Source organism: Palaemon carinicauda, chromosome 21 (assembly GCF_036898095.1).
Source record: "Palaemon carinicauda isolate YSFRI2023 chromosome 21, ASM3689809v2, whole genome shotgun sequence".
In the NCBI taxonomy this organism is placed as follows: Eukaryota; Metazoa; Arthropoda; class Malacostraca; order Decapoda; family Palaemonidae; genus Palaemon; species Palaemon carinicauda.
Window position 1 is genome coordinate 126,819,996 of NC_090745.1, and position 27,073 is coordinate 126,847,068.

The 27,073-nt window shown below is 34.4% G+C and overlaps 1 protein-coding gene across 1 annotated transcript in view; it reads right to left on the bottom strand.

Moving 5' to 3' along the window:
- The window catches only part of LOC137615127 (cell adhesion molecule Dscam1-like), a 154,279-nt gene extending 127,536 nt beyond the window's left edge, over positions 1-26,743 (bottom strand). Inside the window, exons 1-4 of the mRNA XM_068344759.1 lie at positions 26,675-26,743; positions 25,670-25,910; positions 23,731-24,042; positions 22,807-23,079 (exon numbers count right to left, since the gene is read on the bottom strand). Of these exons, the coding sequence (XP_068200860.1) occupies positions 22,807-23,079; positions 23,731-24,042; positions 25,670-25,910; positions 26,675-26,743 (895 nt within the window). The remainder of the gene's footprint in view (positions 1-22,806; positions 23,080-23,730; positions 24,043-25,669; positions 25,911-26,674) is intronic.
- Positions 26,744-27,073: the final 330 nt, after the last annotated feature.

Consider the following 27,073-nt stretch of genomic DNA (forward strand, 5'->3'; position numbering starts at 1 on the left):
TCTTTTAGAAATCGAGATTAAGGTCACCTAAACAATGGTTGTTATAAAATGTAATAGTGGCTTTCAGAAATCAAGATTAAGGTCCCCTAAACAAGGGTTGTTATGAAAGGTAATAGTATCTTTCAGAAATCGGGATTAAGGTCACATAAACAATGGTTGTTATAAAAGGTAATAACATCTTTAAAAAATCGGGATTAAGATCATCTAAACAATGATTGTTATAAAAGACAATATCTTTCAGAAATCAAGATTAAGGTCCCCCTAAACCAGGGTTGTTATAAAAGGTAATAGTACCTTTCAGAAATCGGGATTAAGGTCACATAAACAATGGTTGTTATAAAAGGTAATAACATCTTTAAAAAATCGGGATTAAGATCATCTAAACAATGATTGTTATAAAAGACAATATCTTTCAGAAATCAAGATTAAGGTCCCCTAAACAAGGGTTGTTATGAAAGGTAATAGTATCTTTCAGAAATCGGGATTAAGGTCACATAAACAATGGTTGTTATAAAAGGTAATAACATCTTTAAAAAATCAGGATTAAGATCATCTAAACAATGATTGTTATAAAAGACAATATCTTTCAGAAATCAAGATTAAGGTCCCCCTAAACAAGGGTTGTTATAAAAGGTAATAGTACCTTTCAGAAATCGGGATTAAGGTCACATAAACAATGGTTGTTATAAAAGGTAATAACATCTTTAAAAAATCAGGATTAAGATCATCTAAACAATGATTGTTATAAAAGACAATATCTTTCAGAAATCAAGATTAAGGTCCCCTAAACAAGGGTTGTTATGAAAGGTAATAGTATCTTTCAGAAATCGGGATTAAGGTCACATAAACAATGGTTGTTATAAAAGGTAATAACATCTTTAAAAAATCGGGATTAAGATCATCTAAACAATGATTGTTATAAAAGACAATATCTTTCAGAAATCAAGATTAAGGTCCCCCTAAACAAGGGTTGTTATAAAAGGTAATAGTACCTTTCAGAAATCGGGATTAAGGTTACCTAAACAATGGTTATTATAAAAGGTAATAGTATCTTTCAGAAATCAAGATTAAGGTCACCTTAACAAGGGTTGTTATAAAAGGTAATAGTAGCTTTCAGAAATCGGAATTAAGGTCACCTAAACAATGGTTATTATAAAAGTTGATAGTATCTCTCAGAAATCGGGATTAAGGTCACCTAAACAATGCTTGTTATAAGAAACGGGATTAAAGTCACCTAAACAATGGTTGCTATAGAAATCGGGATTAAGGTCACCTAAACAATGGTTGCTATAGAAATCGGGATTAAGGTCACCTAAACAAGGGTTGTTATAAAAGGCAATATCTTTCAGAAATCAAGATTAAGGTCACATAAACAAGGGTTCTTATAAAAGGTAATAGTAGCTTTTAGAAATCAGAATTAAGGTCACCTAAACAATGGTTATTATAAAAGGTAATAGTATCTTTCAGAAATCAAGATTAAGGTCACCTTAACAAGGGTTGTTATAAAAGGTAATAGTAGCTTTCAGAAATCGGAATTAAGGTCACCTGAACAATGGTTATTATAAAAGGTAATAGTAGCTTTCAGAAATCGGAATTAAGGTCACCTAAACAATGGTTATTATAAAAGGTAATAGTATCTTTCAGAAATCGGGATTAAGGTCACCTAAACAAGGGTTGTTATAAAAGGTAATAGTAGGTTTCAGAAATCGGAATTAAGGTCACCTAAACAATGATTATTATAAAAGTTAATAGTATCTTTCAGAAATCGGGATTAAGGTCATCTAAACAATGCTTGTTATAAGAAACGGGATTAAAGTCACCTAAACAATGGTTGCTATAGAAATCGGGATTAAGGTCACCTAAACAATGGTTGTTATAGAAATCGGGATTAAGGTCACCTAAACAATGGTTGCTATAGAAATCGGGATTAAGGTCACCTAAACAAGGGTTGTTATAAAACGTAATAGTAGCTTTCAGAAATCGGAATTAAGGTCACCTAAACAATGGTTATTATAAAAGTTAATAGTATCTTTCAGAAATCGGGATTAAGGTCATCTAAATAATGCTTGTTATAAGAAACGGGATTAAAGTCACCTAAACAATGGTTGCTATAGAAATCAGGATTAAGGTCACCTAAACAATGGTTGCTATAGAAATCGGGATTAAGGTCACCTAAACAATGGTTGTTATTATAGAAAGTTGAGAATAAGGTCACCATCTACATTTAAATAATTTGTAAAAATGACCATACATAAAGTGACCATTAAATAATGTACTTTTTATATAAATATTCTGTGAAAATTGTTTTAATTTTGTATCCTTTTCCTTATGGAAAATCTGGGAATATTGCGTTAATTTTGTAGTTTTTCATTAAGAAAAAATTGGGAAAATTGTGTAAATTTTGTAGCTTTTTTCATATGAAAAAATCCGTGAAAATTGTATTAATTTTTAAATTTTTCAAATGAAAAATATGTGGAAATTGTATTAATTTTTAAATTTTTCAAATGAAAAATATGTGGAAATTGTGGAAATTTTGTACCTTTTTCTTATGAAAAAAAAAAATGAAAAATCTATTCATTTAGCAGTTTTTTTCATATAAAATTTATTAATTTTGCAATTTTTTTTTTCCATATGGAAAACCCATGAAAATTGTTAATTTTGTAGTTTTTCCAAATGAAAAATCAATGAAAAAAGTGTAAAATTTACAATGCATATCGGGTATAATTCCAGTAGTCAAAATTATTCCAAACATTCAGTGTTTGTCCTTGTTAACAAAGGGTATATTGTACACTCCAATTACAAAGAGGAAAAAAAAAAAGAACACGAAATCATCCTTTTTTTTCAGCGAGACCGGTTTATTGCCCACGGATAAAAAATGACCATTTGCAAAGCTCAATGAAATAATGAACAACGAGATTTACGCCGGATGAATATTCAAAAACTACAGTAACCGAACACAGTTTGCCGTATAATGATGTTTAATTAATTCAATCAAATCAGAAAATGAAACATCAATCTTGAATTTATTCATGATCAATGTATTTTAATAAACCATTTTTTTTGCCTCTGCTAAATACGAAACAACAGTAGCCACAGTACGGGTACTTTAACTTTTGAAAATATATGAACCTTTACATATTATAACATTGCATAAACTTAATAACCTTCGTGAACGGTAAGTTAGCTTTTTAGAGTAGTATGCCCGAGTGTACCCTCAAGCAAGAGAACTCTAACCCAAGACAGTGGAAGACCATGGTACAAAGGCTATGGTACGTGAGCCCCTAGATTCCACTATTCAATCTTCCCTCTGTTATATTATAATTCGGGGTCTGTTTACCCTCAAAATCTCTTTATTTCCAGCTTATATGTATTGATTTTTTACCACTTTGGAGTGTGTGTGTGTGGGTGTTATAGATGCTGTCTGAACAAAAATCTGGCAGTAATCTTGGCCTTTTGGAAGCGTTTCAAACATTATTTTACTTTCAGTAATATTCACCTTTAGATGTTTCTCGTAACTTTTCAGAGACAACTATGATGAACATTGCATCATCGGCAAGCAATGTTATTTCCATTTTCCTGTATCTTGCAAAAATTACACATACACTATTCTCTTTACCTAGCTTCCTTCATTCGTAAATTTATGAAAATGCTTAAGTGCTATACGGAAATTAATAAATAATTGCTACCATTGTACTTTCTATAAGAAGAAACCTTCGCTAGAAATCTTTTTTATCACAAATCCTCATTTTCACTGCAAAACTTTAATTGTTTCCACAAATATTTTCTAGAGATCCATTAAAGCTATCTTCCAATAAGGGAAACATTCAGGTACCTACATAATTTTCTCGCCCTAAATCTATTATGATCCTGTATTCTTAAATGTTGCTCGTATGTATTATGTCAATCATTTTTTTTTTCTGCAGATACGCTATTCAATGGTTTCCTCTTCTCATGCTTTCCAGCGGGACGAGTAATTCCATAATCATCTAATATTCAGAAAACCTTACTTGACTTTCTCAACTACGATGCCATCAACATAGCACAACATCCTGCAAGAATTAACTTTACTCTGATTTATTCACCCATTATTTAAGAAAACAAAATCTTCGGGGTGATTCATATAAGTACCAAGATATATTAACTAGTGTCTCTTAAACTAGTTAAAAAAAAAAAGTAATATAAGGGAGGGTCGAGGCATCACGGTCTTAGTGACGTTTTATTCCAAGAGACTAAATTGTGCTGGTCCCAGGGTGTTCTACTGCGAGTCTACCCTGAAGGTTATTGTTGGTACGGTTGGCTTCATTAATTCCGGTACACAGATATCTCTTTAGCTTCCCATGATGTGTACCGGAATTAATGAAGGCAACCCTATACAAAGGAAAATATACGTATGCATATTCATTGATTATACAGATGATAATATGTCAAAGTCCATTACTAAACTGATTTCAATACTAACTAGCATCCCAATCCCACTTATGAAAACAATGACTTCTTTTATCGTCAAGCTTCAAGTATTCTTAAACGATCACCTCACCGGGGTATATTTGCATTTGCCCTGAAGCTGTATTTCCAACTGCATCTTGGATCGAATCATTTGCTCAGTAACCTTTCTCTTTCTAATCACTTCTCCAGGACCAGATAAAACAAAAATAAATACCTGAATCCTATACTGTTGAAATATTTAATGAAATATATATATTAGTGTACGCGACCCACTAACAAATAACAGCTAATTATTCAGATATGCACACAGACGCATCCTATATCACCAGGGTATGACTACTCCACCACCCCCATTCCCATCCGAGGTACGGGGAGTGAGAGTAGTTATACGTCTGGCAATTACGCTGGAAATATATCTATATATATATATACATACATATATATATATATATATATATATATACATATATATATATATATATATATATATATAAACATAACCAGATACTTGTTCTTTATCATATAGGGGAGATCCTCCTCCCATTCTTCGCAAACTTAACCATAGTGAGAATTAGAAAAGTATAAAACAAGAAGGGTAACAAGATGTAAACGCCATAAAAAGAAAGAAAGAAAAAAAAAAACATTATTCATATATCGTAACACGGACGCCAAGTACCAACAAGGATTTATCAAGGCGAATCCCACTAACCTGGTAACAAAAGTCCGCATCTCGAGGCGATGCATTAATGGAAAAGCTCCCGAATGACTTATGGACGATAACAGATGCAATCAGGCGGAGAAACATAAATACGGGACGTTTCTTGAACTCTAATGAGTGGATGAGAGGAAAAGTAAGAGGGAGGTTCAATCGGAGGGAGAGGGGATGCTACTGTTTTGATATGGCTGAATAAAAAGGGAGAGAGAGAGAGAGAGAGAGAGAGAGAGAGAGAGAGAGAGAGAGAGTGTTTGACATTATATGGTACGAATATAAAAACAAATAGTGAAATGCACTAAGAGAGAGAGAGAGAGAGAGAGAGAGAGAGAGAGAGTTTGAAATTATATGGTACGAATATAAAAACAAATAGAGTGAAATGCACTGAGATAATAACGAGAGAGAGAGAGAGAGAGAGAGAGAGAGAGAGAGAGAGAGAGCATTAAGCCACAGGAGTGAACGTAATAAAACTGAACTTGATATGCAAAGCAATGGTGTAATCAAGTTTAAAACGCTTATAAAAGTCAAGGCTGGAATAGACGTCCTAACCCCATCCCTGTCCACCCTCCGAGGGAGACCCCTAGCGGGAAAAAATGTAAATAAAGTGCAGTTGCCGAATACGGAAAGCTGAGTAACTCGGTAAAAGTTAGAGGAAAAAAACAAAAGAGTTTCCTTCAAAGAATTCGAGTCAACATTCTTTAACCGGTTGGAAGCCGACGGTATTGCTGCTAATTTATTTTGCATTGTCAGCTTTTCGCTTCAAAGGAGAAAGTTTTTGCGAATGAATGCAAATTTGGAAGAGGTAATTTTAAAAACGCTTTAGCTCATTTCGTTTTCTAATCACGCCATCTAAATTACATACATTATCTCTTTTGCGTCAATAAGCGTAGGAGGAGATGATGATGATATAATAAAGAGCAAGTGTCTTGCTAATGTGTGTATATATATATATATATATATATATATATATGTATGTACATATGTGTATACATGTATGTATATGTATATTTATTTATAATATATATATATATATATATATATATATATTTCTTTCCAGTCACGCTAAGTTCTCCCCGCCCCTCGGGGAGGGGGGAAAGGGTATAGTCCTACCCTGGTGAGAGGGAGTGCGTGTGTGTGCATATATATTTAAATATTTAGCCGTCATTTTTGACGGATAGGCTACACTAGCTAGGGAATATATGGTTACAATCATCCTTAAAATCCTTCAAGTCTTGACCTCTTGTAGCTAGGCCATAGGACTTGCAATAGGATACTCGTGCTAGGTTGAGTAACATCAGGAAGGCAACATCAGCAAATATCAATTATACCATTTTGATTAATAGAATAACGCACTATATGAAATAGGATTACACACACAAACACACACACACACACACATATATATATATATATATATATATATGTATATATATACTGTATATATATATAATACATAAATTTATATATATAGATATATTGTATAAATTTATATATATATATATATATATGTGTGTGTGTGTGTGTGTATGTGTGTGTGTTTATGCGCAAGCGCGCGTAATAGAATGTCAACGGACTTACCGCAAACAACTGACAATTCTAAACGACATATAAAACAAACCAATGTTCTTTTTTTCTCTAGACAAACTATGCACACAAAAACACTCAATGTTTTATAAATCACTGAACGAAAATAATGAAAGCAATTCTATCGATCAAATGAAACTGACCGGAAGGTACATTAGAGGCATAAAAATATCCCAAAATATTTCGCTCATTTTTCGTTTGGGAGTCATTATGATTTTTCATTATGAGAGACTGGATTTATGAGGAAGGTTCTAAAACTCTTAATTCAGACTAAAATAGGAATAAAGATATTCAAGAATGAGAGAGAGAGAGAGAGAGAGAGAGAGAGAGAGAGACTCTAAAAACACAAGCAGATAAACCTGTAAAGCTACCAAATGGAGAGAGAGAGAGAGAGAGAGAGAGAGAGAGAGAGAGAGAAAAGCAAGTCTAAAAACACAAGCAAATAAACTTGTAAAACTACAAAATGAGAGAGAGAGAGAGAGAGAGAGAGAGAGAGAGAGAGAGAGAGGGTAAAATTTCGTGAAGCAAGTCTAAAAACACAAGCAGATAAACCCGTAAAACTACAAAACGGAGAGAGAGAGAGAGAGAGAGAGAGAGAGGGGGGGTAAAATTTCGTGAAGCAAGTCTAAAAACACAAGCAGATAAACCTGTAAAAGTACAAAATGGAGAGAGAGAGAGAGAGAGAGAGAGAGAGAGAGAGAGGTGATTCCCTAAATATCATAATAACATTTCGACTACTCATGCACAAAAGAAAGATATAAAACAGCAATAAAAACATTTACCAAATCAAAGAAATAAAAATTTACGGTTTCCCCCCCAAAAAAAAGAAAAAAAAAAGAAAAAAAAAAAAAAGACATATCTCAACTAAAGCCTTAACTTCACACTGTTCGTGTATTAACATCATAAATATAAGTTGGGAGTTTCCTTACTGGTGTTAACAAACTGCTAGGGAACAAGTTCACTTGCATTTGCTTAATCTATTTACATTACCGCTGTAACTTGGTCACACAGCATAGCAATGGCGGTTCCAGCCAGTTAGAATTAAAGGTGAGATTCAACAGCCCCCAAACGGACATTCTGCTTTTTCCAGAAAAAATACAAATTTTTCCAGTATACAGACAATCTTTATAGATTTTTTAATAAATCCAGAAAATCTTTCCGGATTCCTTAATACATGCTACAAATCTTTTCGGATTTTTTAATACATCAAAAAAAAAAATTAAATATATTTTCTGATTTTTTAATACATGCAGATAATCTTTTCAGAATTATTTTTAATACATCCAGGAAATCTTTATAGATTTTTTTATACATGTAGCAAATCTTTACAGAACCTTTAATACATCCAAGATTATTTTCAGATTTTTCAATACATCGAGAAAATCTTTTCAGATTTTTTGATACATCCAAAAATATCTTTTCAGATTTTTAAATACATGCAGCAAATCTTTTCTGATTTTTTAATACATGCAAAAAAAATATTTTCTGATTTTTAAATACATGCAGCAAATCTTTTCTGAACCTTTAATACATTCCAAAATTATTTTCAGATTTTTTTAATACATCCAGAAAATCTATTCGGATTTTCAATACATCCAGAAAATCTTAATTTTTAAATATATACAGAAATTCTTTTCAGATTTTTTAATTCATCCTGAAAATCTTTTCGGATTTTCAATACATCCAGAAAATCTTAATTTTTAAATATATACAGAAATTCTTTTCAGATTTTTTAATTCATCCTGAAAATCTTTTCGGATTTTAAATACCTTCAGAAAATCTCCTCTATATAATAAAAAGCAAGTGTCTGGTTATATACAGTAGTGTATATATATATATATATATATATATATAAATATATATATATATATAAATATATATATATATATATATATATATATACTGTATATATCTTTCCTGTTACGCTGAGCGGCAACCACTGGGAAAGCTCAATCTCCCACAAATTGCCCAAACTGCCGTGTGGTAGTTAGGAAAGGGTGGGAAGAGTTGAATTTGTGTACGTATGTGCATATTAGTATAAAAGATTTTTCGAGCAAATATAGAGCGAAACATATTTTCCTTCTGTATCGACACAAAGAAAAATATCATAGAATCAAAAGGAAAAAAAAAAGTTTGACTTTTCATCCCCCCCAAAAAAAGGAAAAAACCCAAATGTTATCCCGTATCCATAACCATACAGATTTTTTTCTTTTATGAACTGAAAAAAATTTTCTTTTTTTTTCTTTGATAAAGAAATTAGATTTTCCTGTTGTAGATACACACAAATAATAATAATAATAATAATAGAATCAAGAAAACAATAATGGATTTTTTCCTCTAAAAAAAAAAAAAATCCCAAGCCTATTCTGTATCCATAACCATATCTAATTTTTCCTTATATATCCCTAAAACAATTTTCCTTTTTTAATAAGAAACACCGCAAAAATTCCAGGATTTCCCCCCCAAGTACATCCGATGCGAGACTTGCGGATTTATTCCCGCAAGGAACTTGTAATTGGGAGACTTTATCAGTTTGAAAGTTTTATATCAAGTTTTGGGCGGACGGGAGATTTTCTCCTGTTTTTTTTTTTTTTATCTTCATTTATAAGGGTAAAAGAATATTCCTAATAAGGGAAGAATATATTTTGCATCACTGTTTTTCCTTCGAATCTGTACTAACTTGGTAAATAAATTTGAAATGATTTTTTAACAATTAATTCATAAACGTAAAAAAAAAAAAAAAAAAAAAATTAAAAATATACGTCGATATTTGGGAAGTATTAATACATAGAGCTCATGAAAATGTATGTTAATACATAACACAAGGAACCGAGTATAAATAAACTCAGGTACTAAGATTTTGCAATAAAATTCACTGGTTATAGAGATGAAATGATAAAAAAACATCGTGCGATATGTAACACAATCTACGTCAATGCTCTATTATTATTATTATTATTATTATTATTATTATTATTATTATTATTATTACTTGCTAAGCTACAACCCTAGTTGGATAAGAGGATGCTATAAGCCCTAGGGGTCCAACAGGGAGAATAGCCCAGTGAGGAAAGGAAATAAGGAAAACTACAAGAGAAGTTTAAGAACAATAGTATTAAAATAAATCTTTCATATTTAAACTATAAAAACTTAAAAACAACAAAAGGATAAAAACTTCAAAATAACGAGAAGAAGAGAAAGAAGATAGAATAGTGTGCCCGAGTGTATCCTCGACCAAGAGATCTCTAACCCAAGACAGTGGAAGACCATGGCACAGAGGCTAGGGTGCACTAGAGAACAATGGTTTGATTTTGGAGTGACCTTCTCATAGAAGAGGTGCTTACCATAGCTAAAGTCTCTTATACCCTTACCATGAGGAAAGTAGGAACTGAACAATTACAGTGCAGTAGTTAACCTCTTGAAAAAAGAATTGCTTGGTAATTTCAGTGTTGTCAAGCGTACGAGGAAAAAGGAGAATATGTAAACAATATGCCAGACTATTCTGTGTATGTGTCGGCAATGATGAAATGAGTCGTAACCAAAGAGGGGGATCCAATGTAGTACTGGCTGGCCAGTCATAGTACACAATAACTCTCTAGTGCTAGTATCCCAATGGGTGGCTGGTGCCTTAACCAACCTTCTACCCAGCGATGGAATTTCTGAGACCTTTTGTGTAGCTGGAGTTTTGAAGTTATATTATGGATCCAGATGTCTTCAGTAAACTTTCACGAGTTTTTGAGGAAAATATCTTCAAATTTTTATATTTGTTGTTTTTTAATAGATATTTTGACGTTTCTGCCATTATACAAGAATAATCATTTCTTTGTAAACATGCCCTGACGAAACAAAGTTATTGGCTGAAACAGCTGTAGGGGGGCACTGTAACAAATTCCATCTTTCCATTCAAAATTCTGTCCTTGAAAACATGAGAATATACCCCCTAAAAACACTATTATAGTGCTGTCTTTGCCTTAAAATAATTGATATATACATATATATACATATATATATATATATATATATAAACACATATATATACATGCATATATATAAATAATATATATTATATATATATATATATATATATATATGTGTGTTTGTGTGCGTGTGTGTGTGTGCGTGCGTGCTTGCGTATGTGTGTGTATCTGTGTGTGTGGGTTTGGGTGTTGTGCTGTTTTGCACAACTCCAAATATATTCTCAAACATGAAAAAATAATAATAAAAAAATACCTCATTGCAAATCAAGAGCAAACCGCAAACGGATATTCTTTTAAAAGATATAGCGTTAAGGCTTGGATGTTCTAAATCCAGGCTCTCATTCCAGTATCAGTATGGATCTATTTACACGTGATAACGCATTTCCACGTAAGATTTCCGAATTAGCACTTTATTTCCAAAACAAAATTTTCAGCACATTTTTACAATTTAGGAATCCATCGTAAATTTGGATTAAATGTGGCCAAGACAAATTCAGTTCATAATCGGCTAAAAGACGGAAAAAATATTTTTATTGTAGTGAAATCTTTCTATCTAATTTCCTGTTTATTCTTTTATATTACACGTGGATTCTGTATATATATATATATATATATATATATAAATATACATATATATATGTATATGAATATATATATATATATATATATATATATATATTGCGGCTAAACCCAGCTCTACCTGTCCGTCTGATAGGAGTGCGAAGGAGTAGTCTATCTAAATATTTAGCTCTCATTTTTGACGGGTCGCGTACACTAGTAATAATAATAATAATAATAATAATAATAATATAACAAAGAATCTTCCTTTAAGAGCTAATGCCCTAGTCTGCTTCCAACCGTATGTTTGAATAATAATTCTGTTAGATATTACTCTTGAGCAAGTTTCAAACAATATACAGAAAGTCGGTATATAAGCAAATACTTTACAAGCCGTGTATAAACAGAATCTTTAGATATGGAAAGCAGCTCTTCTAGGAGAAGGACACTCGAAAATCAAACCATTGTTATCTGGTCTTGGGTAGTGCCATAGCCTCTGTACCATGGTCTTCCACTGTCTTGGGGTAGAGTTCTCTTGCTTGAGGGTACACTCGGTCACACTATTCTATACCGTTTCTCTTCCTCTTATTATTTTGAAGTTTTTATCCTCTTGTTATTTCCAAGTTTTTATGGTTTATATATGAAAGATTTATTTTAATGTTAATATTGGTTTTCAACTTCTCTTGTAATTTTTACTTATTCCCTTTCCTTACTGGGCTATTTTCCCTGTTGGAGCCCTTGGGCTTATAGCATCCTGATTTTCCAACTATGGTTGTAGATTGGCTAGTAATAATAATAATAATAATAATAATAATAATAATAATAATAATAATAATAATAATAATTTGGAAATTCCATCAAACCTTAATTTGGTTTACCTACTAGATGAAGATGATCCCTCCCATCCCCAAATTATCTCCACTTCCTCATCGCTTTCTTTTTCTTCCGCGATTTTCAAGTGGTGTTTTGCAATCTCGCTGACCCGAGACTTAAATCTGCCATAGACAGCTCCACGATTCATCAACTTCTGCCGGATATTTCCGAAATGTTTTGTACCATCAGATATCTGCACTTCCTTGGGACGACTAAAAACAGAGAGAGAGAGAGAGAGAGAGAGAGAGAGAGAGAGAGAGAGAGAGAGAGGGGGGGGGGAGAGTGCAGGAAACCAATGGATGGATGCACGATCTGCATAAGGTGAATGTACAGTTGGACACAGGAATTCCTGGTAGCCTATATCTCGCCCTGAGGAAGTGGCACCTAGCCACACCCTTGCGGCGAGACGAATTCCTGTCAGTGTTGCCAAAATGCGGAATTGTGCGGGTAATGACAGAAAAATAAACCTACAGAGTGATCTCTAGCATTTCATTTTCCGATTTCTGCTTTACTCTGGAATGAAAAATATTTCCGCATGGTTATCAACGTCGAAAAACAATTTTTGGGCATATAAATCTGTTTTATATTTATATGAAGTCTATATTTTTATATCTGTTGATCTGTATTGTATTTTGAACTAAAACTAACATAAAGTATAGAAATTGTGAGTGTATATTTAGTTAATTTGGGGGATATTTTGATCGTTTTCGGTACCACAGCGTTTAAAGGCCGTTTTCTTTACCAGGCGGAATTCTTAGGCAGATCCAGTGGCAACACCGGTTGCTGTGTTCGGTGTTGCCAGATCTGGGGATTTATCTCTAGGTTTGGGGATTTTGGGTGTCTGATGGGGATATTCTGAACAAATTTCTATGAAGAAAAAACAAAGATGAGTAAACCTTTATATTGTTGCAATTAGTTTATTCGCCCTTATATGAAGTATAGTGAGTAATTTCTACATTAGTAAAGCCTATATGATCAGAAGAAAATATATTTGTGAAAATGGGGAATTTTGGGATGTTTTGGGGATTTTTAGACTAACCCATCTGGCAACACTGCCTGAGTTTAGTCCAGTCCACCACTTCAGCCAGTGAAGTAAGGGTGTGATAGAGTGCACTACTTCAGAAGAAGGTGTACCATGGACTTCTGTGCCAACTGTACATTGATACCAATGTTACATACGCATTTATTAATTGTGAACGTGTAAAAAAGATTGTATTTATTGTTATGCTTCATCAAGTTTATCAATGAAGAGGATATGAATAATAAAACGAACGTGATTGACGAGATACATTCATATCTAAGGAGACATTAGAAAAAGGTGATGCATTATAACCACTAAGACGAGATCTTCCTTTGTCTCTTACTTGATGGTTTGCTTGCTTAATTGTCTGAATTTCTCTTATCATGAAATGGAAAGGAAACTCCTTCATTGATCAAAAGATAATTATTTATTTTTGGATATCATCAATCGCTCAGCAGGTCTATGAGTGACCCACTTTGCTCCTAATTGCTTTACACTGCTTGATAAATGCATAGTTCAAAGGTTTAAAGGACACTCATGAATGGCAGAGGCAAGGGACAGTGACAATGCCCTAGAGCCTGCGCATATATCATTATTATTATTATTATTATTATTATTATTATTATTATTATTATTATTATTATTAACTAAGCTACAACCCTAGTGAGAAAAGCAATATACTATAAGCCCAGAGCTCCAACAGAGAGAAATAGCCCTGTGAGGTAAGGAAATAAGGGAATAAATAAACGATATGAGAAATAAAGAACAACTAAAATAAAATAATTTAAACAAATGATAAGCACCCAAGCCACTCTCAACCCAAGCTAGGACCAGACAATGACTGCTGATGACTCGGAAGGTTAACCTACAGGTTCCCAAAACCCCCAATCCTTAGCTCACAAGGATGGTGAGGTTACAGACACTAAAAAAAAATATCGAGCTTGAGCGGGTCTCAAACCCGAATCCGGCAGAATGATAGCCAGAGACGTTTCCATTATACCACCGCAGTAGGATTAATAGTTGTCAGGAAATTGGCGCTCAGCAAACATGAATTTGGCGCCAACCTTAAGACTGACTGGACTCACATGGCATAGTGTTGGCAGCGGGGCGTCTTAATTATTCAAGAGGAAACTGTACAGTAGCGTTTCTGTTAATTATTAATTTTGCAGTTTATTAAGTACTGGTTAACCCGACCCTCAAAAATGGCGGTTACATATTTAGATAGATATGTAGACACACGCACATGGAACTTCGTCTTACCAGGGTATGAATACTCTCTCTCACCTATCCGAGGAACAGGGATAGCTGAGGGTGACCGGAAAGATAGATGTATGTTTGTATGTGTATATATATATATATATATAATTATATACATTATATATATATATATATATATATATACATATGTATATATATATCTATATATACATATACATATATATATATATGTATATATATATACATATACATATATATATATATATATATATATCCAAACACTTGCTCTATTATATAAGGGAAATTGTTACTAAACCGAAGGTCAAACCCAGATATCCTAATAATCAATAAATAATTGCAACCACTAATAATATTCAAAACCCACTCGGTACAGACCTTTTGATGACTTTAATGTAATAATAGGATTCATTTTCTGATACATAAAATAGGAAATACATTAAAATTTACGTATCATCTTCCACCAAGAACAGAAGTTACAAATATGAATAATTTTGTAGTATCGACTGGAGGTTTCTGGCATGCACAATAAAAAGCTTAGATTATGAAAGAAATAATTATGGGAAATGTGTACGGTGCTTAAAAAAACACATCGCAAATTCTTTATCAACACATACAATATTAATGTAATATTGTTACATATAACCAGCTCGCAAGATAGGACCAGGGAGGACCAGGCAATAGCTAGTGATGACTCAGCATGTAGATCTACAGGCTCCCCAAACCCCACGTGCTTAGCTTCCAAAGATGGTGATGTTGCAGATATTACAAGCAACAATCGAATTTGAGTGGGTCTCGAATCCTATTAATTTAATATTGTTACTCTTCTTAAAAATTTAATTTTTCTTGTTTCCTTTTCTCACTTGGCTATTTTCCCTGCTGGAGCCCCTGGGCGTAAATTACAGCATCCTGCTTTGCCAACTAAGGTTGTAGCTTAGCAATTAATAATAATAATAATAATAATAATATGTATTGCAAACGTATCCGTGGCATTTCCTTATGACGTCACGAAACTGAAAAAATTCCGACAATTGATTCCACGAGCATTTGATAGGAGACATTGGAGAGGCCACAACAGGCAACCAACCCCTTAATGTAGGGATAACGTTGGGGAAGAAGTGTTTCTATGAGAGATAATAAACCGTATGCGTCATAAATAGCAGTTAAATCTAAGTTTGCTGTCCACCAAACAATTCAATTATCGCTGGACATTTTAGTAATTTACTAACGAAACACACTTCATGCTTAAGTTCAAGTTGAAAGGGAATATTAGTTTCCATTGTGTAAACCCCGAAATGGACATGCGATCATATACAATGTTATTACGAATGAATAACAGGAAATTATGAAAGGGTAGGATGGCCAACTACTGCAAAGGGTCCATTAATATATTGGGAGTTGGGTGCAATTATTCTTTCTCACCTCCACGTTTACAAATAAATTAAACATATTTCATACACACACATGTATATATATATATATATATATATATATTGAGAGAGAGAGAGAGAGAGAGAGAGAGAGAGAGAGAGAGAGAATACTTATTGGACATTACTTGTTTTGTTTTCATAATTTCACCTAGGAGAGAGAGAGAGAGAGAGAGAGGAGAGAGAGAGAGGAGAGTACTAATTGGACATTACTTGTTTTGTTTTCTTTATTTCACCTAAGAGAGAGAGAGAGAGAGAGAGAGAGAGAGAGAGAGAGAATACTAATGGGGCATTACTTGTTTTGTTTTCTTAATTTCACCTAAGAAGAGAGAGAGAGAGAGAGAGAGAGAGAGAGAGAGAGAGAGAGAGAATACTAATTGGACATTACTTGTTTTGTTTTCTTAATTTCACCTAAGAGAGAGAGAGAGAGAGAGAGAGAGAGAGAGAGAGAGAGAGAATACTAATTGGACATTACTTGTTTTGTTTTCTTAATTTCACCTAAGAGAGAGAGAGAGAGAGAGAGAGAGAGAGAGAGATAGAGAGAGAGAGAGAGAGAGAGAGAGAGAGAAATACTTATTGGACATTACTTGTTTTGTTTTCTTAATTTTACCTAAGAAAACAGAGAGAGAGAGAGAGAGAGAGAGAGAGAGAGAGAGAGAGAGAGAATACTAATTTGACATTGCGTGTTTTGTTTTCTTAATTTCACCTAGAAAAGGAGAGAGAGAGAGAGAGAGAGAGAGAGAGAGAGAGAGAGCACTTATTGGACATTACTTGTTTTGTTTTCTTAATTTCACCTAAGGAGAGAGAGAGAGAGAGAGAGAGAGAGAGAGAGAGAGAGAATACTAATTGGACATTACTTGTTTTGTTTTCTTAATTTCACCTAAGAAAACAGAGAGAGAGAGAGAGAGAGAGAGAGAGAGAGAGAGATACTTATTGGACATTACTTGTTTTGTTTTCTTAATTTCACCTAAGAGAGAGAGAGAGAGAGAGAGAGAGAGAGAGAGAGAGAGAGAGAGAGAATACTTATTGGACATTACTTGTTTTGTTTTCTTAATTTTACCTAAGAAAACTGAGAGAGAGAGAGAGAGAGAGAGAGAGAGAGAGAGAGAGAACATACTAATTTGACATTGCGTGTTTTGTTTTCTTAATTTCACCTAGAAAAGGAGAGAGAGAGAGAGAGAGAGAGAGAGAGAGAGAGAGAGAGATATAATATTCGATAACAGCTTTTCTTGTCGGACCCTAAACACTGATACATTTGCTCAGGCAGAAAATGCCTAAAAAATTCAGAGACATTTCAGAAAATTGAAGAAAAAAAAGTATGCCAACACAGACATCTTTCCCGTTTAATCAATCCTCCGTAGATGAAGCCGGATCAAACAGCCATTTACATCTGAACCAGAGGTTTGATGACTGAAGTTCGGCTCCGAAAGTTAGCAACACCTGATATGATATTCCGAAGTTTTCCTTCTCTTACGCGTTTGCTTGAAAGAAGTCTGGCAATAAGAGCAGGTAGTGCAATGATGCCTCACGTTCTGTATCGATAATTATCAGTGGATAATGAAGACGCATCGAATATGATGATTGTGAGATAATCTAAATTCAATTGATATAAAACTACGATATACAGATTATTTCCTGATTTCTTTTCCTCACTGGGCTATTTGGCCTTGTTGGATCCCTTTTCTTATAGCATTCTGCTTTTCAAATTATGGTTGAAGCTTATCTAATAATAATAATAATAATAATAATAATAATAATAATAATAATAATAATAATAATAATAATAATAATAATTCAAGAATTTCTGAATTGCGATTATAATGAAAGATGAAGACAAGGTTATGGTAGCCTACTGAAAACGTTCCTGCCTGGCGATCTGCCGAACTGAGATTCGAGAACCGCTCAAATTCGATTGTTGCTTGTAATATCAGCAACCTGACCCTCCTTAGGAGCTAAGCATATGGGGTTTGGGGGAGTCTATAGATCTAGCTGCTGAGTTATCACCAGCCATTGCCTGGTCCTCCCTGGTCCTATATTGGGAGCTGATTATATGTATATATGGTCAGTCTCTAGGTTAGGGCATTATTCTGCTATGGTACTATCGCTGTCCTTTGCCTCTGCCATTCATAAGTGACTTTGAAAATTTTAAACCTTTAAATATAATCAAACATTCGCATTATAATACGCTGACTCATCTATGTTAGGTAACAAGCAGTACTTGAAAAACAAATAATAAAATGTTTATAAGTAAACAAACGTTATACTCAAAAATGTAATTCATAAAAAAACCCAGTAAAACAAAGTTATAAGAATAACAAGTAGCACATGCAAACCAAGCAATAAAATGTTTATAAATAAACCAACATTTTAATCATAAATGTGATTAAAAAAAAGTAAATCAAAGATATAAGAATAAAAAGAAGAATAAAAGGGGAAATACATCAAAGTTCCGTCTTACAATACAATAAAAGACGCAGTAATCTAAAGGAGAAAGATCTTATGAAATTCGAACTAATCGTAACAATTCCAATGCTGACGATGGTGTCCTTTTCAGTTCGATAAAAATCCCCCCAACAAAGACACGTCAAAAGAACTTGAAGGGTTTTGACCGATTGAAACCTGAGAGAGAGAGAGAGAGAGAGAGAGAGAGAGAGAGAGTACTCACACTGTACCTCTGTAAGAAAATTCAGAGGATGAAGGCATATATATATATATATATATATTTATATATATATATATATATATACACACACACACATATATATATATATATACAGTATATATATATATATATATAGAGAGAGAGAGAGAGAGAGAGAGAGAGTCACATTGTATCTCTGTATAAAAATTCGGAGGATGAAAGCATATTACACAAATTAAAGAAAAATACGGAATATGAAATAATATAATAAAACTGGATATAGTAATGAAAAAATGATTCAAATATATCAGACAAATCGCTTTTAAGTTACTAAGTTTGTGCACAACCACTGAACAAAGACTTATACAAACAAACTTTTCAGATTTTGAAATACTCCACGTAACACGAGAGAGAGAGAGAGAGAGAGAGAGAGAGAGAGAGAGAGAGAGATTTGTAGTGGTCTCGAATTCCTTCTAAAAGTATAATACTCCATAAATCGTAGATATATTAGCAGTTATTAATATCAATCAAAACACTTAATTAATAATGGCTTCCTAAGAGTATATTTTCTCATGAACATTATGATTTTTAATAGCTGTTTAATATCATTTTTTCAAGGACAGCAACCCATAAACTACCTCAGTCCACAACTAAAAAGATTAAACAGAGGATGACTATTTCGATACAGTCCAAGCATTATGGCAAATAAATACGAGCATTAACATTATAAACAAGTAGAATCAATTAAAACTAAATAAACAAAAGCCAAAGTCCATGAATAAAAATGGTTTTGCAGCAAATATCTTATTATTCAGAGCGTTGAAACATTCTGTTTGTATCATCATTATCATTATCATCTCCCCTACACCTATTAACCTAAAGGGCCTCGGCTAGATTTCGCCACTCGTTTCTATCTTGAGCTTTAAAGTCAATATTTCTCCATTCCTTATCTCCTACTTCATGTTTCATAATCCTTGGCCATGTAGGCTTGGGTCTTCCAACTCTTCTAGTACTTTGTGGAGCCGAGTTAAAAGTTTAGAGAACTAATCTCTCTTGGGGAGTGCGAAGAGCATTCCCAGCCATCTCCATCTGCCCCTCACCATGATCTCATCCATATATGGCACTCGAGTAATCTCTCAGTTTCATTCGAATCCTGTCCTGCCATTTAACTCCCAATATCCTTCTGAGGGCTTTGTTCTCAAATCTACAAATCTGTCCATTATCATACCACGACCCATGTCCATACAGTAACACCGATCTCACTAAACTCATAAATAGCCCGATTATACTACAAATTAAATAAAAAAACAGGGATAGATGACCCAGATCTCTTCCCTTGAACAAAAGAATCAGTGGTCTCGATGAAATACTAATAACAGTAAAAACAACAGCAGTAATATTTATGATAATAATAATAATACTGAGCAATACGAATTGAGTAGCTATATATTATCCCCTGCATAACACAGTCTGCGGGAAACAATTTACATTTAGACTTGACGCCGTCCAACCTGAGACCAGCTGCAGAATTGAGGTACATTCAAATTCGACAGTCAGGCAACATTTACTGGTTTAAAGGTTACTCATGAATGGCATTGGCAAGGGACAGTGACATTGCCCCATATAGATATGATCAGCGCCCAAGCTAGGACCAGGAAGGGCCAGGCAATGACTGCTGATGATTCAGTAGGTAGACATAGCTATAAGCTCCCCAAAACACACCATCTTTAGCTCACAAGGATGGTGAGGTTGCCGACACAAGAACCAAGAAACCATCGAGGTTGAGCGAGACTCGAACCTTAGTCCGGCAAATTGCTAAGCAGGGACGTTTCCAATAGGCTACCACAATTCCTATCCAGTGTAGAAAGAGCATTAGACATACTACAAAAGTGTCGGTAAACTTTTGAAATTGACTGTACGGTCTGTACCTTAGTCCAAGTTTCGGAAGTGCTAATTATGCTTAGGGGCGAAATTTGTCTTCTAGTTACTCTATTATTATTATTATTATTATTATTATTATTATTATTATTATTATTATTTTTATCATCATTTGTCAAGCTACAACCATAATTGGAAAAGCAGGATTCTATAAGCCTAAGGGCCCCAACAGGAAAAATAGCACAGTGAGGAAAGGAAATAAGGAAATAATCTAAAAGAGAAGTTTAAGAACAATTACAACATTAAAATAAATCTGTTCTAAATAAACTATAAAAACTTCAACAAAACAAGAGGAAGAGAAGTTAGATAGAATAGTGTACCTGAGTGTACCCTCAAGCAAGAGAACTTTAACCCAACACAGTGGAAGACCATAGTACAGATGTTATCACCCTTATTTTTGGAAATAGGTAAGATATCATTAATTAACAATTACCGTTAACTTAGAGTTTAAAACACAACAGCCGAATAATTAAATTAAATAAGCAGTATTCTCTAGTTTCTAAAATTCATCCTAAACACGAATAATGTCGTTATTCTAAGAATAGGGGAAGAGAAGAAAAAAAAGCAACAAAGAAGAGAAGAAACAGCAACAAAGATAAATGATGAGCGAAAAGTAACGAGAAAAAGGGGGCAAACAAAAAGATGTAAGTACTAACATTGTTTAAACGGGACAAAACACCCCACTGTTTGTTTAAGATCAAAACCATAATATTCACAGATCGTACAAAGCAAGAAGAAAAAAAAGAAGAAAAATATCCAGTGTTAGAAAGCGTTCCTGTAGGGAAAAAAAGGGATAGAAAAACAATGAACAAAGGTTTGCAATATGCAATGAATACTGAATGAGGAGACGACAGAGAGAGAGAGAGAGAGAGAGAGAGAGAGAGAGAGAGAGGGGTCAAAATTCACAAGAGAAACGAAGGTTGGAAATGAAAGAAGAAATACTAAAAGACTTGAAATGCTTTTTGACAGCGGAAAGAGGGGGACTCATGCAGTAAGAATTCAATAAACAAAGAAGGGAAATCTACGATAAAGAGGAGAGGAATTGCAAAAGAGAATAGCTGAACGGTTATGCAAATTCCGAAAGGAAAAAAAAATCACGTTTGTCAAGGGAGGTATACGCGAATAAGTGATTGGGAATTAAATAAATCGATAAGAAAATGGAATATTTATTCATGCATTTTTCATGGGAACAAATGATAAGGGACGCCCAACTAATACAAAGACCAGAGACCATTGAAAAAAAAAAAAACGTCTTCCGTCGTGTAAAAAGAAATATGATAATTCAAGAAATACGGAGGAAGAGAGCACTAGCAGGTTATGGTGGCCTATTGAACACGTCCCTGCCTTGTGATCTGCTGGATTGGGATTCGACACCCGCTCAAGCTCGATAATTTCTTGTGGTTGTCTGCAAACTCACCATCCTTGTTAGCTAAGGAAGAGGTGTTTAGGAACGTAAGCTCTACCTGCCGAGTCATCTGCAGCCATTGCCTGGTCCTCTGTGGTCCTAGCTTGGGTGGAGAGGGGGGCCTCGGCGCTGATCATATATATGGTCAATCTCTGACTAATGTATTGCCACTTTCCATTTCCTCTGCCATTCATGAGTGACTTTTAAAACCTTAAAAATCAAGGATTAACAATATTCAGGGAAGGTACGAGAAGAGGGCGCTTAACGGGTGTTACAAACCCGATCAACGAAACAGTAACGAAAATACAAGCCAGAGAAGCCATATCCCGAGTGGGATAAAAAGAACCGAGAAGGGCGGTGAGGAGAGAGCCGCTAGTGAAGCATATTGCTTATTCTATCTATTTATATCTATGAGGTAAATGAATTGTTAAGGAGAGCGGGTTTAAGAATGATTCATACTACAGGTAACTAAATGGTGGTTTAATGAAAAGAAGTCCATTAGAAGAGAAGATATTATAATCAAAGAAAACTGAGCGGCTGAAATATAAATATAAGTCACCCATTACGTAGAGAAGTTGAATATCTATTCCAGGCGACTCACGTATTTTCTATAACAAAAAACAAGTCGCGCTTGTGGTACGAAACTATAAACTTAATGGCCGGTATCTCATGCGCAATGCTATCTCTTGTACATACATCAAGCAACCAAACCCACCCATCTCTCTCTCTCACACTGTATATATATATATATACACACACACACACACACACATATACATATATATATATATATATATATATATTTCTTTCAGCAAATCTTTAGGGTTGAGATAGTTAAGGCTACGCCCCATTCCTCGACAGTTGCTATCACCATCACCAGACAAAGCAACTGTCAACTAAGACCTGTACGAATCAGCACCGCCTTCTTTTCAAGATAAATTATTAACAACAATGAACACAACACATTCACCGTATTCCTTTTACTCACCAACGACGGAGAGGTGAAAAGATGCGGTGGCAGTCCTTCCCTGGGAACTGGAGGCCGTACAGGTGTACTTCCCGACGTCCTGGTCAGCTTCGACAGTCTGTATGACCAACGTCCCATCTCCACGAGGGGACCTCCGGGCTGTGGGTGTCAGAGGTCTGTTGTGCAGCATCCAAGATACGGAAGTGATTGGGTATCCTGCCACGGGGCAGATCAAAGTGGCCTCCGTGCCAGCGGCTACACTGACGTTAACTTGGGTGCGACTTGTTGGGGGACCTGAGTTTTGGGATAAAAGAAAAAGGTCGGTGAAACTCTAGTTGATCTCTTCACTTCTGGTCATTACAAGCAAGTAAATAAAAAGAAATATGTGACACACGTGATGTAGCGATAGTGGGAAGCATTTAATACAAATATAAATTAAACACGATGTGAAGATGAGCATATAGAAAGGGAGATGAAAATCTAGTTGACGTCTTTGAGTAGACCACTTCTGGTCTTACCAAATTAGTAAATAAAAATATGTGACACACGTGCTGTACCGATAGTAAAATAATAAATGTGAATTATTTAAAACAAATATAAATTAAACACGATTCGAAGATGATACAGGCACTTGCAATTAATCTAAACTATAAGCCTTTTTGCTTATCACTAGACAATAATGTTCAGCTAGAAATATTGATTTGAAACAAGTTATGTACATTTCTCTTTAAGAATATCAAACTTAACCAATAAATCAAGAGTTCATTAACGTCATAATTAATATGCATAATGATAAAATACACGAATTACCGTAAGTCACTTTATGAAGTACCCCTCTGAAATCATGAGAAAACCTGCGAAACTTGTTAAAATGAGAGAAAGCTGGTAAAACTTGTCAAAATGAGAGAAAATGTGCAAAATTGTTAAAACAAGAGAAAATCTCACCATAGACATTAAGCTTAGCCCTATGCTGGACTTTCCCAGCCATGCTGGATGCTAAGCAGGTGTACACTCCGCCATCCAGGTGCTCAGCCCGTGTGATGTTCACCTGACTAACAACTTGCCCACTATCATCCACCCAAGAGCCGACATTCACGCGGCCCCGCCCGTAGTGGTTAGTGGGCGTGATGGGACGCCCGTCGAGTGTCCACGTGATTTCGGGGGTCGGGTGACCCAAGGCGCTGCATTTCAACGAGACGGATTGACCCCGCTGGATGGTTTGTTCTATGAAGGTGTGTCGCAGGGTGGGGGGAGAATCTGCAAATAGAAGATAGAAGATAATAGATAATAGATAATAGTTAAGAGATAATGGAAGGAAAACAGAGCGCCACTTCAGAATCAATTCTCTAGTCTCTCTTATCAGAGCTGTGATAGATTTATTATCTTTATATTATGATAAGGAGTAGTGCAGTGTTTACTTTGCTCTTTAGCAGCAGTGTATGAAAGTGATGAAGAAGACAAAGCATAAATCTACTGTTTTATCTTCACTGCGTCTTTTATGAATAATCAAATTGTTAAAAATATAAACAAACGATGAAACACGAAATTGAAAAAAGATAAAAATCATGCAAAAATTCAGCACTAGAAATGACAAGGAAAAATTAATGTGTATTTTTCTTCTGCTGATGAGCATTATCCAAAGAGAAAGAGTTCAGGCAGTCTATACAACCCTTCCATTCATCCATACATAAAAGAAAATTGCTTAATAAGTTTTTACAGTCCGGAAACTCATCCAGCATCGCTCACAAGCGAAATAGCTCAAGAAATGCGGTTAATTCTAATAGTCTGACCTTCTCCATCATGAAACTCAATACTCCACAGTATTCTAGAAGGTTTATTCCAGATGTGACCAGATTGTGGAATGATCTTCCTAATCAAAGAGTTGAATCGGTGGAACTTTAAAAGTTTAAAAATGCAGCGATTTTTTTTTTAACAGGCTGACACGTCTCTTTTTGTTTTATATATAGGAGAGATCTGTTTGAATGTTGTTACTCTTCTTGAAATAAATTATTTCAATTGTGCATTACTTCTCTTGTAGTTCATTTTTTTCCTTATTTTCTTCCCTCACCAAGCTATTTTTTCCAGTTGCACCCCTGGGCTTATAGCGTCCTACTTTTCCAAATAAGGTTGTAGCTTAGCAAGTAGTATTAGTATTAGTAGTAGTAGTAGTAAAAACGGTAGTAGTAGTAGTAGTAGTAGTAGTAGTAGTAATAAATGTACTTTCTCTCCAATCACTTCATCCCTCGTAAGACAGAAACACCCAAAGATGCTCATCTAATCCTACCACCGGAAAAACAAAGTAACTTTCGAAGCACTTCCACCGAGTCACTGAGCCTCATAATAGTGTACAGAGTCTTTTCATCCATCCAACCATCTATCCATACAAGACAAAGAGCACATTTAATCATCTTTCAGAGTAAAACTAAGAGCATAAGCAGTCTTTAATCCACATAGACGAAAGATAACGGATAGAAGGGTTATAAATAATCATTTAGTTAATTTACATAACACAAAAAGAAAATAGAAAGGCAAAAGGAATATATATATATATATATATATATATAGATATAGATATATATATAATACTTTAGTCCATCCGAACAAGCGAAGTACAACTAAGAAATAACTGTATATCTTCATGCAAGAATAAACATATATATCTATATCTAACTATATCCTTACAAGCAAACTATATGCAGCGTATATATATGTATATATATATATATATATATATACATATATATATACATACATACAGTATAGCGTATATATACATATATATTTACATATATATATGTATATATATATATATATATACGTGTGTGTTATGTGTGTGTAGCAAGTGTAAATAATTCTACTATTCATCCAAACAAGAGAAACGAACCTCTGATAGTGAGTTCACTAGAGGCCTGTGATTCTCCTAGATTGTTGGCTGCCATGCACTGGTACATTCCGGCGTCTCTCTCGCCCACGGCTGATATTATAAGGGTGTCCCGACCCTGGAGCATGATGTGGGAGTGGGCGTGAGGATGAAGGAGGGCGCCGTCCTTATACCATCTCACCTCACTCACGGGCGAACCAGATACTCGGCAGTGGATGGTGGCGCGGCTACCGGCTGATACTCTCTGCAAAGGAAGATAGTCAAATGTAAGTCCAGTAAATAAGAAAAAAAAAATAAACATGTATACTCTTACATCATCATCTCCTGCTAGTCCACTGCAGGACAAATGCCTCAGACATGTCCTTCTACACGCGTCATTCTATGGTCTTTCTATGGCAGTCTATACCAGCAAATTTTCTCAGCTCGTCAATCCATTGTCTTCTCTTTCTTCACCTGTTTCGTTTGCAATCACATACTTGCTATCATACGGTAAGGGGTGGTGGAAAAAGAAGTTTTCTTTGTGGTATTTCAGCAGGTTCTTAGGAGTGAAGTTGCTAGCCACACACCTTTTTGATTTTAGCAAATGCTGGCACCCATTACAGATGGGTATACGTCTGATTGTCAATTTCTTATCGAATCCAGTCTTTAAATTCCCATAATATGTACTGAACAACTCATATAAGACGTCAATTATCATGTCCCTCATACAGTTATTATTGTTTTTTTCTTTTTTGGAACCAAGTACTATTTGGATAAACAGCTGCATTAAAAAAAATATATACATACATACATATCTCCAATAAAATAATATATGTCACCATTCTGATTCTCTGTAAGATTTTTATTTAGGAGGCATTTGAACAATGCCATCTAAACTTTAACCTTTCTTCCTGGTCATTTCTTCAAGTACTCACCATACCCAGCTTTGCTAACGACCTATGCTCATCAGACTGGGTGAATGCATACATTTAAGTACAATTGGACACAGGAATTCCTGGTACAACTCACTCTGAGGATGTGAACCCTGTCACACCCATACTGCGTGGCAAGGTTCTTGTGTTTAGCCCAGCCCACCATCTTTGTCATCTCTCCCTAAACTATCTTTTTGATTGCTCGCCGTCAAGTAAGGATGTGGCCTCCTCGGAGCAAGGTGTACCAAGAACTTCCGTTTTCAACTGTACATATATCATAACCTACAAGGCATGAGCCAATAATTGCACACCCCGATGGTATGAATATATATATATATATATATATATATATAAACATATATAGAATATATATATATATATATATATATTTATATATATATTTATTTAAATATATATATATATATATACATACATACATATCCCTTCATTAGACATTCATCACAAACTACCGCAAAATTCCACGATATTCTAAGAC